At 38.0% G+C, this 17,134-nt stretch overlaps 1 protein-coding gene across 1 annotated transcript in view; it reads right to left on the bottom strand.

Moving 5' to 3' along the window:
- Positions 1–11,568: 11,568 nt before the first annotated feature.
- The window catches only part of CHMP4C (charged multivesicular body protein 4C), a 32,378-nt gene continuing 26,812 nt past the window's right edge, over positions 11,569–17,134 (bottom strand). The window contains exon 5 of the mRNA XM_079109999.1: positions 11,569–16,992. Within this exon, the coding sequence (XP_078966125.1) occupies positions 16,928–16,992 (65 nt within the window). The 3' untranslated portion in view covers positions 11,569–16,927. The remainder of the gene's footprint in view (positions 16,993–17,134) is intronic.

The raw sequence follows: 17,134 nt of genomic DNA, 5'->3' as shown, positions 1-17,134 counted from the left end.
TTCTTTTCATGAAACTGTATTCTCTCAATTTTCTACAATAAATAAACATGACTGTAATTTTTGAAAATCATTTTTAACTAATAATAAATTGTTTTAAACTAATAATAAATTATATATAACATACATATATTTATATATTACCCCACCATCTATTTCATTTATTTACAGCAAATTCATCACCCTGTCTCCGGTAAAAGGAAGCAAGTTAGAGCACTGCTGTGACCTAAATGAAGTGTGAACATACTAAGCCCAGTCTACGACGTGCTCCTATTAATAGGTAGAGTTTGCTGTCCAACCCCCTATATCAAAAACCATCATCATTGACCATTCACAAAAACCCACCTCTAAACCTAAACTACTGTGGAAATGCTTTATTAAGCTGATACTGGTGAACAAACCTAATATTGTCCATTAACTAACCATATCATCCCAGTCATGTACCCTGTATATTAAATTGTGAAGACCTGAATAGAGTTTATCCAATTTACAAATGAATTTCCAAGTGACACATTAAATGGTTGAATGGTGGTTATCAAATTATATTTAAAGTGATTTTTTACTCTGTAAAATATTGGAAATTTGTATAATGTTTATAATGGATAAAATAACTTTGAACTAATAAATTAAACAGATAAGGCAATAATATATCTGGACACGTGGGGCCTGAGGGGAAAGTTTAATTAGAGATAAAAAGTAGGCGGAGACTTTTGTAAACAATCTACTGGGCAATTTCAGAGTGAGCTAGATCAAACACAAAGAGACAATACAGATTTGAAATTTGCTAAAAAAAAAAGACACCTCCAACCACTGCAACTAAATATGCCAACAAACACAATAAAAGAGTTACACCTTAAGGGCACAAACAAGTGAGGACACAACTATCCAAATCCTGCCTGGTTCCTCACAGAGACCACCCTCAAAGGTGGTGGCTCTTGCCAAGAACACAGAGCCATGAGTGGACCAGGTCACAAAAGCGAAGAAACCACTGACTCACCTCCTGCTGCAAGTGCCATCAGGCTGGGTGAGGCCCCCTCTATCTACTGCCACATCAGGGAATTCCTTGCAGTGCCAAACTACCGGGGAATTCTATATTTTTGTGTCTTCTTGCCTGCAATAGACCAGGTCAGAGTCTGCTGCACCAATGTTTATAAAATGATGGCACTGGACATGTTTCTTTGACATAAGTCTGTCAATCACTAACTCTAGTTTCATTCTTATTAATCAAAGAGCAGTGCCTTTGCCTAAAATGGAATGAAAATTTCCCTATGGTAGTTAGAGAAGGATCAGAAGACTGAGGAAGAAGTCTGTGAGTCTGCCTCCAGTAGAATGAATTAAGGTATGCCTGGGGAAAGAAGAAAGAGTGACGATAGCATGAGGACTCCAACTCCTGAGAGAACAGCAAGAGGACCAGAAGAACTTGCTGATAAAGCGGGGTCGGATAAAGAAGAAGGCTCTCAAGTCCAGGAGGTTTATCATCTGCCATGCCTCAGACCCCTATCCTTCAAACACATGATCCACGATCCTACATATAGTAGGTAGGTTCTTGGAGGAGCAGTTTCTATAATATGTGAACAACTTTGAGTTTAAACTAAGACCTTTATTGTATGTGCCAGAAAACACAAAATAAGCATTTGCAACTTGCATTTTTCAGCTGGATGATAATTACTAAGTGTTCCTACCACTTTACCTGGATATTTATTTACACGCCTTCCTCAGCATATTCTTTTTAAAAATCTGTTGGGTTAACTTTTCTGAGCATTTCATGTCTGCAAAATGTTCCCTAGTTTGTTCCAGCTCTTAGAGTCTCAGAAGCCTCTAAACTTACCTGCCTTTTAAGTCTAGTGAAGAGTATCCTTCAAAATTGGACAGACCTAAGTTTGAGTTTGAACTCTGCTGCTTATGAGGTGGGGCAACTTATTTTGTTATTTCTGAACCTCAGTGCTCATGGAAAATGGAGACAAGGATAGTGCCCACCAATCTGGCTTGAGAAGCCAGCCATGTGGAGAATCCACGGTGCTAAGCAGAGTGCCTGGCATGCTGGGGCCCCAGAAACAACAACACCCAGGTCGGCATGGATGTTGCACAAATGCTCCAGCGGTGTACTGTTCTCTGTACCATGAAAGATGCTTTTACCCCAGTCAGCCCTTTATGCCTCACCCAGTGCCTGCTAAGCTGGGCTAAAAAAAAGATAAGCCTTCACTCACAGTTTGGAGACAAGAAAGCTGTTTGCAAGCCTGAATTATCCAGATTCCCACCTTTCATAGACTCACTTGGTGTTGGTAGAACCTCTACTTGAAAAGACATTTTCACGGAAATAGGTTTTTAATGCACCAAGTTGACAATAAATCTCAGCTCTCCTTTTTCAACCTCATCTCCTCACTCTTCTGATTCCCAGGCCATTCTAGCCTTTTCTGCTGATCAACTGTTCTAAAAACTTCCCCATCTCATGATCTTCAAACACAATATTTTCTCCACATTTTCTTTCCATAGAGGAATAATGCCAGAACTTAGCCAGGGAAATCTCAACTTCCTGCTGCTGTGGTCTTTTTAATAAATCTTGTTTCATTGAGTGATACTCAAAAATTGTTTCATGGGCACTGGAATTTAAAACAAAACTTGTCATGTAAATGTACCAAACAAATTGGGGCAGTATTTAAGACACCAAGAAATAAGAAAATAAAGGAAGTTGACCTATTCATGATCAGGTATCAAATTCTTTTAAGCTTTATCTTGGAAATGTTTTTTTTTTTCATTTGGCTCAGTCTCGCCTTTCAACTTGTCAAAGGAATAATAATACCGATTGTGTGTGCTGTCAAGGCATGTAAAGCAGATATGGAGGGCACTTTCTGAATTTATTTTCAAGGTACAAATCGTCACCGTGACTAAACAGTCTTCCTTTGCGCTTTGGTTCCTCACTTAATTACATAGGGAGTTTTTAACTCAAAAATGTTTCAAAGTAAACATTATTGGAGCAACTATAGTCCACTCCGTTTTTCACTAACTTCTGCTGAAAAAGAAAAGGTATGCTCTGAGTTAATTGAATCTTGAGATGTGAAATAAGAATTTCCTTTAATTCAACTGATATACCTATAGATGCTGAGGTTCCTGCCCATGTCCATGGAATTTTTGGAAAATAAATGGCAACAAAAATGCAATGTATGCTGGCCATAGTTTCTGCCTACAGAAAGATCCCAGAAACAGTTTTAGTATTACTCTCAATTACCCATTTTGTAATCTCCATATACTGAAGCACTTGTTCAGCACCAATTATGGACCATCTGCTGTGTGGTAGGGCCTGTGCTGCAATGAACAAGGACCTTCATGACCTTAGACTTTGATCTTCTCTGTTGACCAGTCCCCACTCTAAGCCCTACACCTGGACATACTTCATCCCAATTCTGCCTGTGCTGTTCCCTCCAGAGTGCCCAGGAAGCCAACCCCACAGCAATTTGTATGATCCTTCTACCTTGGGTTGAACTTGTTTTTCTTAGTACCACAGGAGAATCAAAGTAGCCCTTCCCTGCTTACCACCTTACAATGCTGGCATATGCTCTGTAGGGGCTCAATAGATCAAAATGTATGCACAAAATGTTTCCAAGATAAAGCTTAAAAGAATTTGATACCTGATCGTGAATAGGTCAACTTCCTTTATTTTCTTATTTCTTGGTGTCCTTAAATACTGTTCCAATTTTTTTGGTACATTTACATGACAAGTTTCATTTTAAATTCTAGTGCCCACCTTGGAAATATCATTTCAAAATAGGGTATTTTGAACTCTTAGACAGCAGTTGATCCAGACTTACCCTCAGCACACAGCTCCCTTGACAGCAAACCTGTCACTGCCACAGAAGCCACTGTGACTTAGAAAGCTCTCCTACAGTGGGTGTAGGGTGACAGTTTGCAAACAGACTCCACCCCTCTAGATTCAAACCCTAAAGCATTTATGCCTGAGGGAGCCTGTCAAACCCTCTGCTCCAAATCCCTGGTTTTACAAATGAAAGCTCAAACCAGAAAGGTTACATGAACATGGGGACTGAGTGATAAAGCATTATGGAAGACAAGACTCCTTGGCTCTCAGCCTAGTGTGCTTTATTAGAGTGTCTCCTGCATTTCGTTATACCTGTAAAGATTTCACGGATGATGGATCATAGCCATTATCTGTGAATTATACCTTCACCAGAGCCAGGGGAGGGGGAGTTCTCAATCTTGTTCCTGACTCCAGGTTTCAGTTCTACCTTCTGGGCTAGATTTGGTGGGGGCTCACGAGTCACATTTTAATACATTAGCAAAGGGTCACTACTGGTGTCACCTCCGCCTCCCTGCAGGCTTTGAAAATCTCTGCCCATCCCAATGTTCCTCGTGTACCCACTCACCCCACCACCTCTGCAGGAGGACTCATCCCGATCCCCCTGGAAGGAGCTCTATCTCCTTAACTGCCCTGGCAGCACCACAAACACTGGAGTAGTCTGGAGTAAGGCAGGAGTCTGAGGGTGAGTCAGCTGAATGGAATGTCTACCGAGTGTGGGAACCGCCTGAGGTAAGAAGATGGAATGAGACAAAATCTTACATCCTCCACCAAAGAAATCGAAGAAATCGTAGTCCCTTTGTAAAGGTCTCTCCCTCTCAGACAGGTCTCTCCCGCTTCCTCTACTGCTGTCTTCAAATTCACACTCACTTCCCATACACGTTCCCCTAGGAGAATCCTGGTCCTGATGCAGAGGGTAAGACAAACGCTTTTCATCTCTACACTAGAACTTGGGAGAGGGCTGAAGCAGCCAATTCAGTTGTTGCACCGTGGGATGAAGAATAAGTACCCAACTGGTGCAAACACAGGGAGACATACCGTGGGTAATCCAGGAAACAACCTAGGAGCTGTCTCCCTTTCCCAGTAGTGACAAACAAGATGAACTTCCCCCTTGTTACCAACCTGCAGAGATTCCTTCCAAACTGAGGGCAGGACAGACCTCTAACACTCAGAACAGAAATGTAGCAGTCAAAGGTTTAATGTGGATATAGTCTATATTCTAAGGGAAGCTTTGTCCCTCTTTGTCATAGGTTCCCCAAGTGAAAAGTTAAGCAACTACAAGTTGTGGCTGGTTGTTTTAGAACTCAGAAGACATGTTTTAAACTCTCCCTCACTGTAACCTTCTTTGGTGCGGGTTTCTCTCACAGCACCAATATTATTTCACTCCACTTCTTTCTTAGTTAACTCCCCTCACTCGACTGAATGAAATAGCCTTTATCTTTTACCATTCCATAACCACCACTTAATATGATTCCTACAGTTAAATCTGGGATAGTCATGCTCAGCAAAGCTTCTAGAACTTACTGCACAGATTTGCTCAAACGCTTTAATTATTAAAAAGAAATCAGTCTTGCATCTTGTCTCCATGTTCATGTAAAATCAAAATACTGAACGGAAGCTTCCTCCTGTGAACTGACTGTAAGTGATGAAGGGAATGTCCCTAAACTCACAAAATGTCCCCATCCTCATCCCCAGACCGGAACCTATGTAATGGCAAAAGGGACTGTGGATGCGATGAAGTTAAGGCCCTAGAGATGGGGGATCATCCTGCATTGTTCCAACGAATCTTATAGGGCATTAAAAGAAAAGAATATTCCCTGGCTGTGACCATAGATGCAGAAATAGAAGAAGAATCAAAGACCACCGCCAGCTGGCTTTGAAGGAAGAGGAGGAGCCATGAGCCAAGGAGCACAGGTGCCTGCTTGAAGCTGGAAAAGGCCAGGAAACACACTCTGCTCAGAAACGCAGCCCTGCCAACACCTTGATTTTCCCAAGATCTTTGTGATTTGACTTCTGTCCTACTGAGATGTAAGATAATATATTCACGTTGTTTTAAGCTACTACGTTTGTGGTAACTGGTTTAGCAGCAATAAGAAACAAACACACACTGCAGTATCCCATGCTTAAAAGCCAGCAAAGCTCTCTGAACCTCCATTTCCTGATTTACCAAAGTAGAGACAATTAAGGGTCACCTAAAGGGGACTTTGAAATGCAAGGAAGAACGTGGAGCAGAATACAGTGCTTGGAACCTCAGAAGTGAGGAGACGGTTTCTCTGAATTAACTACAGAGTGAGCCCCCACGCCCACTGCTATGCTACAGTCGTGTGCTCGCACCACCCCTCTGCCAGCTGGTAACGAAAACCATTCCTCCCAGGCTGCCTGTTAGACAAGCTCCTGCTATTCTCTTGGGCATGGCTGAGATTGATTATTGGGTTTTAGGTAAATTCCTTAAATAGCAGTGTAGGTTTCCCAGAAAAACAAGGCATCTTCCAGTTACCATAGTCCCAGTTCATCTATCCTCGAGGAAAATAGGGACACTCCCAAGTGTCATTGCAACCCACCTACTGTCACTTGCAGGCTCGTCTTGGTGTCTGCAACGACACTCGCGAGACCGAAACGAAGCAAATCAGGGTTTCCGAAGACTGCATACTTTCAGACTCAAACATATGTCCAATCTTGTTACCTCGTTTTGAAAGGACCGTTTTCATTTCCAAAGTTTCAATTAATATGATTCAAACTGTTACCCATTTCCCACAAAAGGAGGTGACGGCAGCGGATTTTAGTTGGCGCGGTCTTGGCATTTACGATGGGCTTAGAGTGCCGCCTAGTGTGGACGATGAGTAACAGCACACCATAATATATTCCGTGGAGGGAAAGCTACCGTGGGAGATGTCAGGGATGCTACAGACTGAAAATCTCAAGGTCTCGGTGACCGGCTGCTGCTTCATGATCTTGCTTGACCTAAATAAGATACATTCCAAGGAAATGCGTCTTGGATAAGTGCCTCACCTACGAAAGTGTAGTAGCTAAATAAGGGTATCCATCCTTTCTAGCTCTCAAAGAGCCTAAAGAGTGTATTACATTTACTGTAGAATATTTTGGTGAATTCTTCCCCTTAAGTTTACAAAGTAGGAACATGAAATCGACTTTTACTGTAACTATTTTAATTAAAAATGCAAATGGTTATTATCCCCAATTTTGAACATTAATAAACTTCTAGTTTATTCACTTCTGTTATTTTACCTGTTTCACCAGAACGTCAGCTGCACAATGTTAGGGTCCATCTGTTTCTAACAGATTTTAATAACTCCATTCCAGAATTACTCCCACATTACCCTTTTCATTTTTTCACATTCTCTGTATTCCTTTTTGAAAACTGTTCCTTATTCTTTAGCTTCGTTGTTCTTTTCATTTTTCTTTTATCTAGTTTCCTAAGAATAGTATATTACTAGATAAATTGCTGTCACATTATTCTCAAAGAAGTAAAATTTCTCCTATTTACTCCTTATCTTCCTTTGAAGAACAGAGGTTTGATACCTGAGAGAAGTTGCTTTATTCAGAATTTTAAAGGTAGAAAGCTAACACTTGATCAACTGTAGGTGGGATATTTTTCCCACCTACAAAACCCATGATAGGAGACTAGTAGATGAGAGGAAGGAGAGGCAGGAGTGGAGGACAGTAGAAGAGGTGGATCTGACCAAAGTGTGTCATATATCATATGAATATGCCACAATGACACCCATTTTTGGCACTAATAATAAATATTCACTAATTAATATGCACTAATAATGCAATTTTAAAAACACATGATAGAAACTAGAAAACCAGGATTTTCTATTTATCCACCTCTTCTTCCTCCTTTGAAATTCACAGTCACTGGATGTTAACCAGGCCTCTTTCTCTCCACCTGCCCCCCATCCTCTCTACAGCTGTAAATTGCTGCGTCCAAACTCTGGCTTCTTCCACAGATCATCCTCCAACACTCCAGCCCTGTAACCAACTGGCATTCAGCACCTCAGTTTTGATGATCAATGTTAAGCTTATCCTCTCCCTCCCTCTGGATCTGATCCTGCTCTGAATGTTGCTTAGCAAGGTTAAATTATCTGATGTCACTGTGGCAGAAGCTGCAATGTAACCTTCCAGAAAAATCCTTCTTTAAGAATGTACTTGCTCCCTCCTCAGTGTGGACTGTTGTCTATGGCTCTCCTCTTTGTAGGAGAGCCACATTTAATGACTGATTTCCAGGAAGAACCACCACAACTCACATATCACTTCAGAACATCCTATGGGGTCAGCGAAGAGTTCTCCTTGCAGATTTAACTTCTATCCAACCCTCCCTTCCTTCTCTTTCTCTATTGAGTGTTGATGCCAAAAGTACTTCTTCACAAACCCCCTGTACTCTCCTCGCCATCTCAGAGTCTGATTCCCAGGGAGCCTGGCCTGTAACACTTGACCAAACACTTCCCAAATTTGATGAAAGACATGAATATAACCACCCGAGAAGCTCAACAAACTCTCAGTAGGATGAACTCAAAGACACCCACACTTAGACACATGGTAATCAAACTGTCAAAAGTTAACAGTTGGGTGGAAATGTGGATCACTGGTAAAACACTTGCCTTGCATGTACAAGGCCCTGGGTTCTATCCCCAGCACAGCAAAAAAAGAAAGAAAGAAAAAAAAAAAAAAGCCAATGACAATGACAAAGAATTCTAAAAGCAAATGCTCATCATGTACAAGGGATCCTCAATAAAATTAATTACTGATTTCTCATCACAAACAACAGAAGGCAGAATGACATATTCAAATTGCTGAAAGAAAAAAAAATGATCAACCAAGAACTGGCAGATAAAACTTTCTTAAAACATCAGGAAGAAATTAAGACACTTCCAGATAAACAGAAATGGAGGAATTCATTACTAGTCTACAAGAAATGCTTCAGACTGAAATGAATGGGCCTGAGACAATAATCTGAATCCACACAAAGTAATTAAACCACCAAGAAAGGTAACTACATAAGTGAGTAACTATAAAATATATAATTTTAATTCATTTGCTGTTTGTTTATAATGCCTTTTTTCAATTTTATTTAAAGCCAAGTGCATTGCAATAATTGTAAGTCTTTCTTGATAGACATATAATGTATAAATAAGCATGTAATATACATAGCATAAGTTTTGGGGAAGGATGGAACTATGTAGAAGCCAAGTTTTTTAATATTAAAATTAAGTTTGTATTAACTCAAAATAATTCGTTAAAAATCAGTTAATTTTGATCCCTAAGGAAAGCACCAAGAAAATAACTGAAAACATAGAGTAAGAGAAACTAAATCAAATGCTACTTTTTCCTATGGAACATTTTTTCCCGTATATGAGCCACACTTTTTTTGTTTCTTTGTTTCCTCTTACTGTAGTTATTCCTTGCTTAGCAACTTTTCCAAGCTAATTTTGTTAAATTTAAACTTTTCATTTTGTATGCCCTTTGAAGTGTCTATTCCATTGGTGGTCAGCCAAATTAAAAAGAAAAAACTAAAGTAAATTGGAATTGAAATGATAAAGAAGAATTTTTTTTAATACAAGAACAAAATATTGGAGAAATTAAGAAACAAAGACATAAGACATCATTTTAGTCTATTGTTATTGCTATAGCAAAATACTTCAGACTGGATAATTTATAAACAATAAAAAATTATTTCTTACAGTTCTGGAGCCTGGAAAATTCAGGACCATGATAAAAGAGTTGCAGGGTCAAGCAGTTCTCCTAAGTCTATTTTATAAGGGCATGAATCCTATTCCAAGAGTAGACCCTAATGACTTAACCACTTCCCAAAAGACTCACTCTTAATATTGCCAAAATGAACACTAAGTTTAACATGGATTTGGAGGGACACAAATATTCAAACCATATCAGACATAGAGAAAACAAATGCAAAATGGTAGAGACAATAATTACATTAAATTTAAGTGGATTAAACTCTCCAATTAAAAGAGATTGACAAATAGAAGGGAAAAAATCATGACCAAACTATATGTTGTCTACAAAAGATTTTTTAGGATCAAGTACAGATTTAGATTGAGAATTTAAAAATGACCAAAGGTATTCTACGAAGACCTTAACCAAAGAGCAATGGAGTGACTGAACTATTTCAGACAAAATAACCTTTAAGACAAAGATATAGATATTGAAGAGATGGCAGGAAGAAAAGAGAATCTCTAACTCCTAGTTGACTGTAGCATTGTGAAGAGGCCATGGCTATAAATATACTTGATGACAAGGATCATTTTTTAACTTAATTTGCATACTTAGCTCAGCACATAATAGGTATTTGATAAATATTGATTATATAAATGAATTTATACATGAACTCTAAATCTCTTAAATCATTCCCAGAGAAATGATAGTTAAAGCCATAATTTCAAATAAAAGGGAGAGACAGCAACAACTAAATCATGGAAAATGCTGGTATGGTTCATATTTGTGAAGCAAAAAAAGAAAAGCAAGAGTTAGAATTAAGGAAATATAAGAAAGTAACGGAGGGTTAAGAGAAGCAGACTTTCAAAAGAGTGCAGGACATATATTAATGTAGAGAGTATATATGTAATCCATGTTTAACATATACATATTACATACACACATTACAGTACCCCCTTTATCTGCAGAGATTATGTTTCAAGATCCCCAGGGGATGCCTGAAACCATGAATAGAACCAAACCCTGTACGCACTATGGTTTTTCCTGCACATGCATACATTTGATAAAGTTTAATTTATATATTAAATTCAGTAAGAGATTGACAATAAGAACTGATAATAAAATAGAACAATTATATAATGTTCTGCAATAAAATAGCCAGCACCGCTATTGTCACCTTTTGGTGATTTTATTAAGTAAAATAGGGTTATTTGAACCCCAAGCACCGTGATACTGTGACAATCCATCTGATAATCAAGATGGCTACTAAGTGACTGACAGGTGGCATATATAGCATGGATGGTGGATAAAGGATGATTCACATCTGGGTAAGAGGGAGCAGGACAGTAGGAATTCATTGGGATACTCAGAACAGCACACAATTTAAAACTTGTGAATGATTTCTGAAAGTTTTCTTTTAATGTTTTTGGATTACATTAACCATAGGCAAATAAAACTATGGAAAGCAAAATCAAGGAAAAAGTTATTTCTGTAACCAAAATGATCAAAACACAGACATGTCACTCCTTGAGCGTTCCACAGAGAAGCTTCAACTGGAGGGTTTTTGTTTTTTTTTGGTTTTTCTGGCTGCTGAAAGGAAACACTTAAATTCCACCAACATAATAAATAGTGTATATATAGCCTTCAATAACCAGCAAATACTAGAGCTATTGAGGAGAATCATTCCTAATCAGAGGCATTCCTACTTCTCAGTGTTTGTACATCTCTCTTCTAAGTAACAACTCTATTGCTTTGTCCTGTCTGTGTTTTCTTGATGTACACCAAGTCTTTTTCTTCTGAAAAATAGCTCAAATATATTCTACATAGTGCAATAAAGCTTCTAGTTAGAAAAGAAATGAATGATGTAAAGTGAATGTGAAGTTAGAGGAGGATTTTAGCTATTTTAAGAAATGCTTTTTCCAACAGAAGCATCGATATCTATCTTAAATTAGGAGATAGGAGAAAGGAAAGAGAGAGATGAAACAGAAATTGACTAACATTTCATCAATTTGTTTCCTGGGGCTGTAATGTAATGGTACCAAGTCATCCTTATTAGACCAAGCTTCTTTGGATTTTTCCTTTTTTTTTTTCCCTTTCTTTTTGCAAGGCTTGCTAACTTTAACACATTATCCAATTTGTTCAGTTAGACATATACCATTGTGGTGTATAAACTGTTTCTTACTCTGATTTCTGCAAAATAAGTCAGTGCTCAGGCTGTTTGCAAAGAATGAGAAAATGTTGCACTTAAAATTGAATTATTCTCAGTTGCCAAGTGGATATCAATGGTTTGAACTGGTGTGTTTGGGTTTTAGGTGACCAGCATCTATCCCCCTCTGATTCATGTAGGATCACTTTGATTATAGGACGTTAATAACCCCACTTCCTGCCTCTCAGTTCATGAGGGTTCAGGTGACTGACTCCAGAGGTAGGTACCTGAGCCAAACCTGGTCAGGCAAGTGTTCTGGCATTGAAATTTAACTCTGGGGTGGAACAGCTGCTCAAAGTTGGGATAATTTGATTTTCCCTACAGTTGGCTACTCAGGAAGAGAAATCTCTTAGATCTGGTTGCCTTGGACTCCAGAACCTTTCAGCTCTTTGACCTTCCTTAGATTTGCATTGTAAGCAAATTGATTCTGATCACTATTCAAATCACAGACAATAAATCCAAGTTCGTCTCTTAAGTTATTTTGATTATGTTCTTTACATATTCAAAGAAAAAATTGAAATTGATATATTACAAAACATCTTAAAAGTACAAAAAAAAAACTAATTCTCCTGTACTATCCAATCTGAGATCTACCACCAAAGGGTCCTGTAAGGCAGTGGGAGCAATTTTTAGCAAAATCTCAGAATTTAAAACTTCTGACCAAGAGTTTTCCCATGCTAAGTATGCTTTTCTGGAAACAGATGTCTAATTAATACTATATTCTTTTAAATACCTTTCAAGGATGATCTACTTTTATGATTGCTCTCTCATTTGTTTTACTCCTTATAGTCAACTGAAGGAAAGCATGATGATTTATATCAAAACATTTTTTTAGGGTAAAACATCATGTATGGTTAAAAACTATTTTATTATTATATTTATAAAACTTTAACATTTTAAAACTTTTTAAATACTCATCTGTACACTCATAGATGGCAAGCAGTTAGTCTTATCCAGGACTAACCAATAGATATATGATGAGAATCACATAGGAAATTTTAAATTTCTCAGTAGTCACATGTTTCAGAAGTAAAAAGAAACAGGTAAAATAAATTTCAATGATATATTTTATTTAACCTAGTATATCTAAAGTAGTATTTCAACATGTAATCAAACTTATTGAGATATTTGATATTAATGAGATATTTGATATTAATGAGATATTTTTATATATTGTCCTTGAAATTAGTGTGTATTTTAATGCTTAGAGCACTTCTCAAATCAGATTCAAATTTCCATTAAAAATATTTGGTTCATATATAGATTTTATAAATTTTAGAGTTGAAAAAGCAGATTTACATACCCAAGTTCCTCAAACATAAAGTTTCTAATAAATAAATTCAGCATCAATCGTTTTAATTAGCTAAAATTGCTTGCAATTAACTTCAGTTTCTCTACTGCACTAGCCATATTTCAAGTGTTCATTTCCTGTGCTAATCTATACTTTCTTTTTTTGTTTTACTTTGTTCTGTTTTCGGTACTGGGAATGGCACCCAGAGGCACTTTACCACGGAACTACATCCCCAGTCCTTTTTATTTTTTATTTTGACACAGGATCTCACTAAGTTGCTTAGGACCTTATGGGTTTTTGAGACTGGTCTTGAATTTGAGATGCCCCTGCTTCAGCCTCCCAAGTCTCTGGTATTACAGGCATGAGCCATCACACCTAGCTATGAATACTCTTTAGACCTCACAAATCTAACTGAACGCTCTAGGCAAATGTGTTCAACGAGGATGAGGAGAGGTACTCAAACATCCATCAGATCCCATTCAAGGTTTTAGCAGTTTAAACACTCCTCAATCATTTTTATTATTGAAAGATACAAGGATTCCTACTTCAGGTATTGCTATGGTTTGAAATTTGTCCCTTAAAGTTTGTGTTGGAAACTATCCTCACTCATACTAATAACATTTGAAAGTGAGAACTTTGGGAGGTAGGCAGGATTAGATGGGGTTATGAATTCACGGTCCTGACATATATCTGAAAGGATATATATAAATTGATCTATGTGTATTTTTTCCATTTTTCTTTTGGTCACTATTCTCGTTTCTTACAGGTATGAAGGATATTTATTATAGTTGTTTTAGTGATCATACGAAGTATGTTTATAAAAGTTGCTTTAACATTCTCTCCTTCTACAGTGATCCCACGATGGCATTAATGGCTTTATCAGAAGAGAGGCCTGAGCTGCTTGCTCTGTCTGGCCATCTGATGTCCCCTGCCATGATGTGATGCAGCAAGAAGGCCCTCACCAGATGCTGAGGAGATGCTCGTGCCAGGCTGTGGACTTCCCAGCCTCCAGAACCATTAGCCAAACAAACTTTTTTATAAATTACCCAGTCTCAGGTTTTCTTGTTTTAGTAGCAGAAAACAGACTAAGGCATGTTAACACTCATTAAACTGTAGCTTTATACATTTCATCAGAAATTTGGGGGGGTGTCAATATTTCTTCAAAGGTTTTTTTTTTTTTCCTTATTCTGTCCTATATCTTCTTCCAACTGCCCCCCCACAAACTACTCACCCAAATTAATACCACCATTCCAGGATTCTAGTTACCTACATGATCGACAGCTTGATATAGTCCCATATTGCTCTGTTCTTTTCTTTTTTTTCAGTCATTTTTTTTTTTCACTCTGTTTTATTTAGGATAGTTTCTGTTTCTGTCTTCAGCAGTGTTTAATCTGCTATTAATACCATCCATGGTATCATATATTTTTCTTTTCAGATCATGCATTTTTTCATTCTCTCTCCTCTCTCTCTCTCTATATATATAGAAATAGCTTGATTTATGCATATTTTTTTCTACTTTCCTTTTGGTCATTATGATGATTTCCTCTCCTTAAAATCATGGAGGACATTGATTAGTTGTTTTAGTGACTATATGGAGTATAAGGGCTGCTTTCACATTCTCCCCGTCTCTCACCTATGTCATTTCTGGATCTGTTCCTACTGTTTGATTTTTCTCTTAGTTATAGATTGCATTTTCCTGTTGAGGCCTGCCATAACAAAATACCATAGCCTAGGAGCTTAAAAACAGCATACATTTATTTCCCACAGTTCTACAGGCAGAGATGTCCAAAACCAGGCACCAGCAGCTACCGTATCTGATGAGAGTTCACTCTGTTCAGAGTTGGCACTTCTCACTGTGTCCTCACTTGACTGAAGGTCATCAGCAAGCTCCCTTGGGCCCATTTTATCAGAGCACTAATCCCATCCTGAGGGTTCTTCTCTCATGAATTCATCACCTCTCAAAGACCCTGCCTCCTAATACTGTCACTGAGGGTTAGAACTGCAATGCATAGATTCTGGGGAGATGTGAACATTCAGGCCACAGCGCCTGCCTGCCTGCCAGGACACCCTCACTCTCTGGTGTGGGCACTCGCTCTCTCCCTCTCCCCTTCTCTCCATAGCAACTTCCTTTCCAGAATTCTTCTCCACAAATTTCCTAAACTCAGCAGGACTATAGGGTTGTTTGAGTTTCCCTTGTAAAGGAGTGAGCCAGGGCGCTGATTGGTTCCTTTGGGTGAGAATCTCCATTCAATGCTATCTGTTGTCCAGTGTGTGAAAACTATAGTTCCATGTACTCTGTCCAGTTTTCCAGTGGCTTAAGGAGAGAAGGCAAATCTAGTTTATGTTATTCTAGCATGGTCTAAAGGATCTAAAATTTTAATTGCCATTCATTTAATAAACGTTGATTTAGTGCCTACTGTATATAAGAAACTGTGCAAAGATCTGAAGATTGACTGTTGAACTATACAGTCCTGCCCTCATGGTTACTACAGCCCAACAGGAGAAAACAACAATTAAAAATTACGCAAGTAAACATGTAATGTAAATCATGAAAACTGATATGAGAGAGGGCAGAGTGCTATAAAAGTATATAATAGGAACACGTTTAGTTTGGGAAAATTAAGAAAAGTTTCTTAATTTAGTTTAGTTTGGTAAATTAAGAAAAGTTTCCCCAAACAGAGGACATTTTAACTAGGATTTAAGGAATGAAGGAGATTTAGTGTCAGTGTTCTGCAGAGTAGGAAGATTACCAAGGAAAGCCGCATATGCAAAAGGCCAGTGGCAGAATGGAAACATTAGGGATCATCCATCCCAGCCCTTAGATTTCCCAATGAAGAAACAAGGGCTCAGAGAATTTATGATATGTGCCATCTGTAGAGCAGAGACTGAAATCCAGGAGTCCTACCTTCAGGTCTAATGTTCTTCCCATTCCACGATATTGCTAATAAATGTAGAGAACACCAGAACACATTATATAAGGGTATTTGTCATTTTTTGGTTTATGGCATTTTATGAGTAATACATAATCTTGTAATTTATTTTCATTTAAAAACAATTATGGCCAAAATTTTATTCAGGATATACTTTTAATTGTCAATATTTTTATGTAGTTACAGAGTGCATCCTGGAACACGTAAAAAAAAAAAAAAGTGCAAGAAAGCAAAAAATAGAAAAGAATGAACACTCACATTTAGCACACAGAAGCCATAACAGCATCATAATGGCCTGGGAGTGTTAACGCAGTTCCCTAAGTGGCTAAATTACACCCCAGAGATTCTTGCTCAGCAGTGTAAGCCTTTAGTGCTTTCAGACATTTTGGGAAATGCATCCATTGCCCCATTCCAGGTTTAATTGGCATAATAAATGTCAATTAAAGCTCCTTTAAGATTTTAAACTGCAAGACTCAAGTGAAACTATGTATGTATAGACTCATAGGAGACTTCCCCACCAGAAGTCTTTCCTAAAAGAGACACCACGTATTTACATTTACCATGGGCGACAAGGATATGCAACATGTAACCTTGCATTCACATAGGAAAAGATATTTCCCCAGCTAAACTAAACATGTCCCTCAAAAATGACTTGTAAACTATTACATATCGTACATGTCATTAGATTCAGCTTTCAACAAATATGGAGAGAACATCAACTTAAGGACTGGAAATATAGTAATGAACAGAGGAGACAGACGTGTGTCCCCCACCATCAATGTGGAGGAATCCTTTAAGGTGCTACCAGGAGGCTCTTTTCCCTCCTTCATTCTGGGTCTACATACATCTTCTTTCTTAACTTTTACTTATGAGGCTTAAAAAACAATTACTCATCCAGTGTAAATATAAAGCGGGGTCTTTGTTAACTTCTGAACTTGGCAAAAATATTTTTTATGTCTCATGCGTAGTTCATTGATGTAGGTGTCAATAAATTTCCCTTTCCATTAAGTAGCCCATGCTGCCAACTGTTTGATACCATCGTCTTCATCTTCTGCTCTCCTAGAAGATGCTGGAACATAAAAGTGATTTAAAAAATTAGTCAATTGGCATCATTCACACGTTCAGCCTACAAAATGGATATGAGTTACATATAAAATGTGTTTATTTGTGAAATCAAATATAAATAAGTGCTAAAAGGAATGGACCTGGCT

This window comes from Sciurus vulgaris (assembly GCF_902686455.1).
Source record: "Sciurus vulgaris genome assembly, chromosome: 1".
NCBI lineage: Eukaryota > Metazoa > Chordata > Mammalia > Rodentia > Sciuridae > Sciurus > Sciurus vulgaris.
The sequence above is the reverse complement of the archived record's forward strand: the minus strand, read 5'-3'. Positions and strand labels throughout refer to the sequence as shown.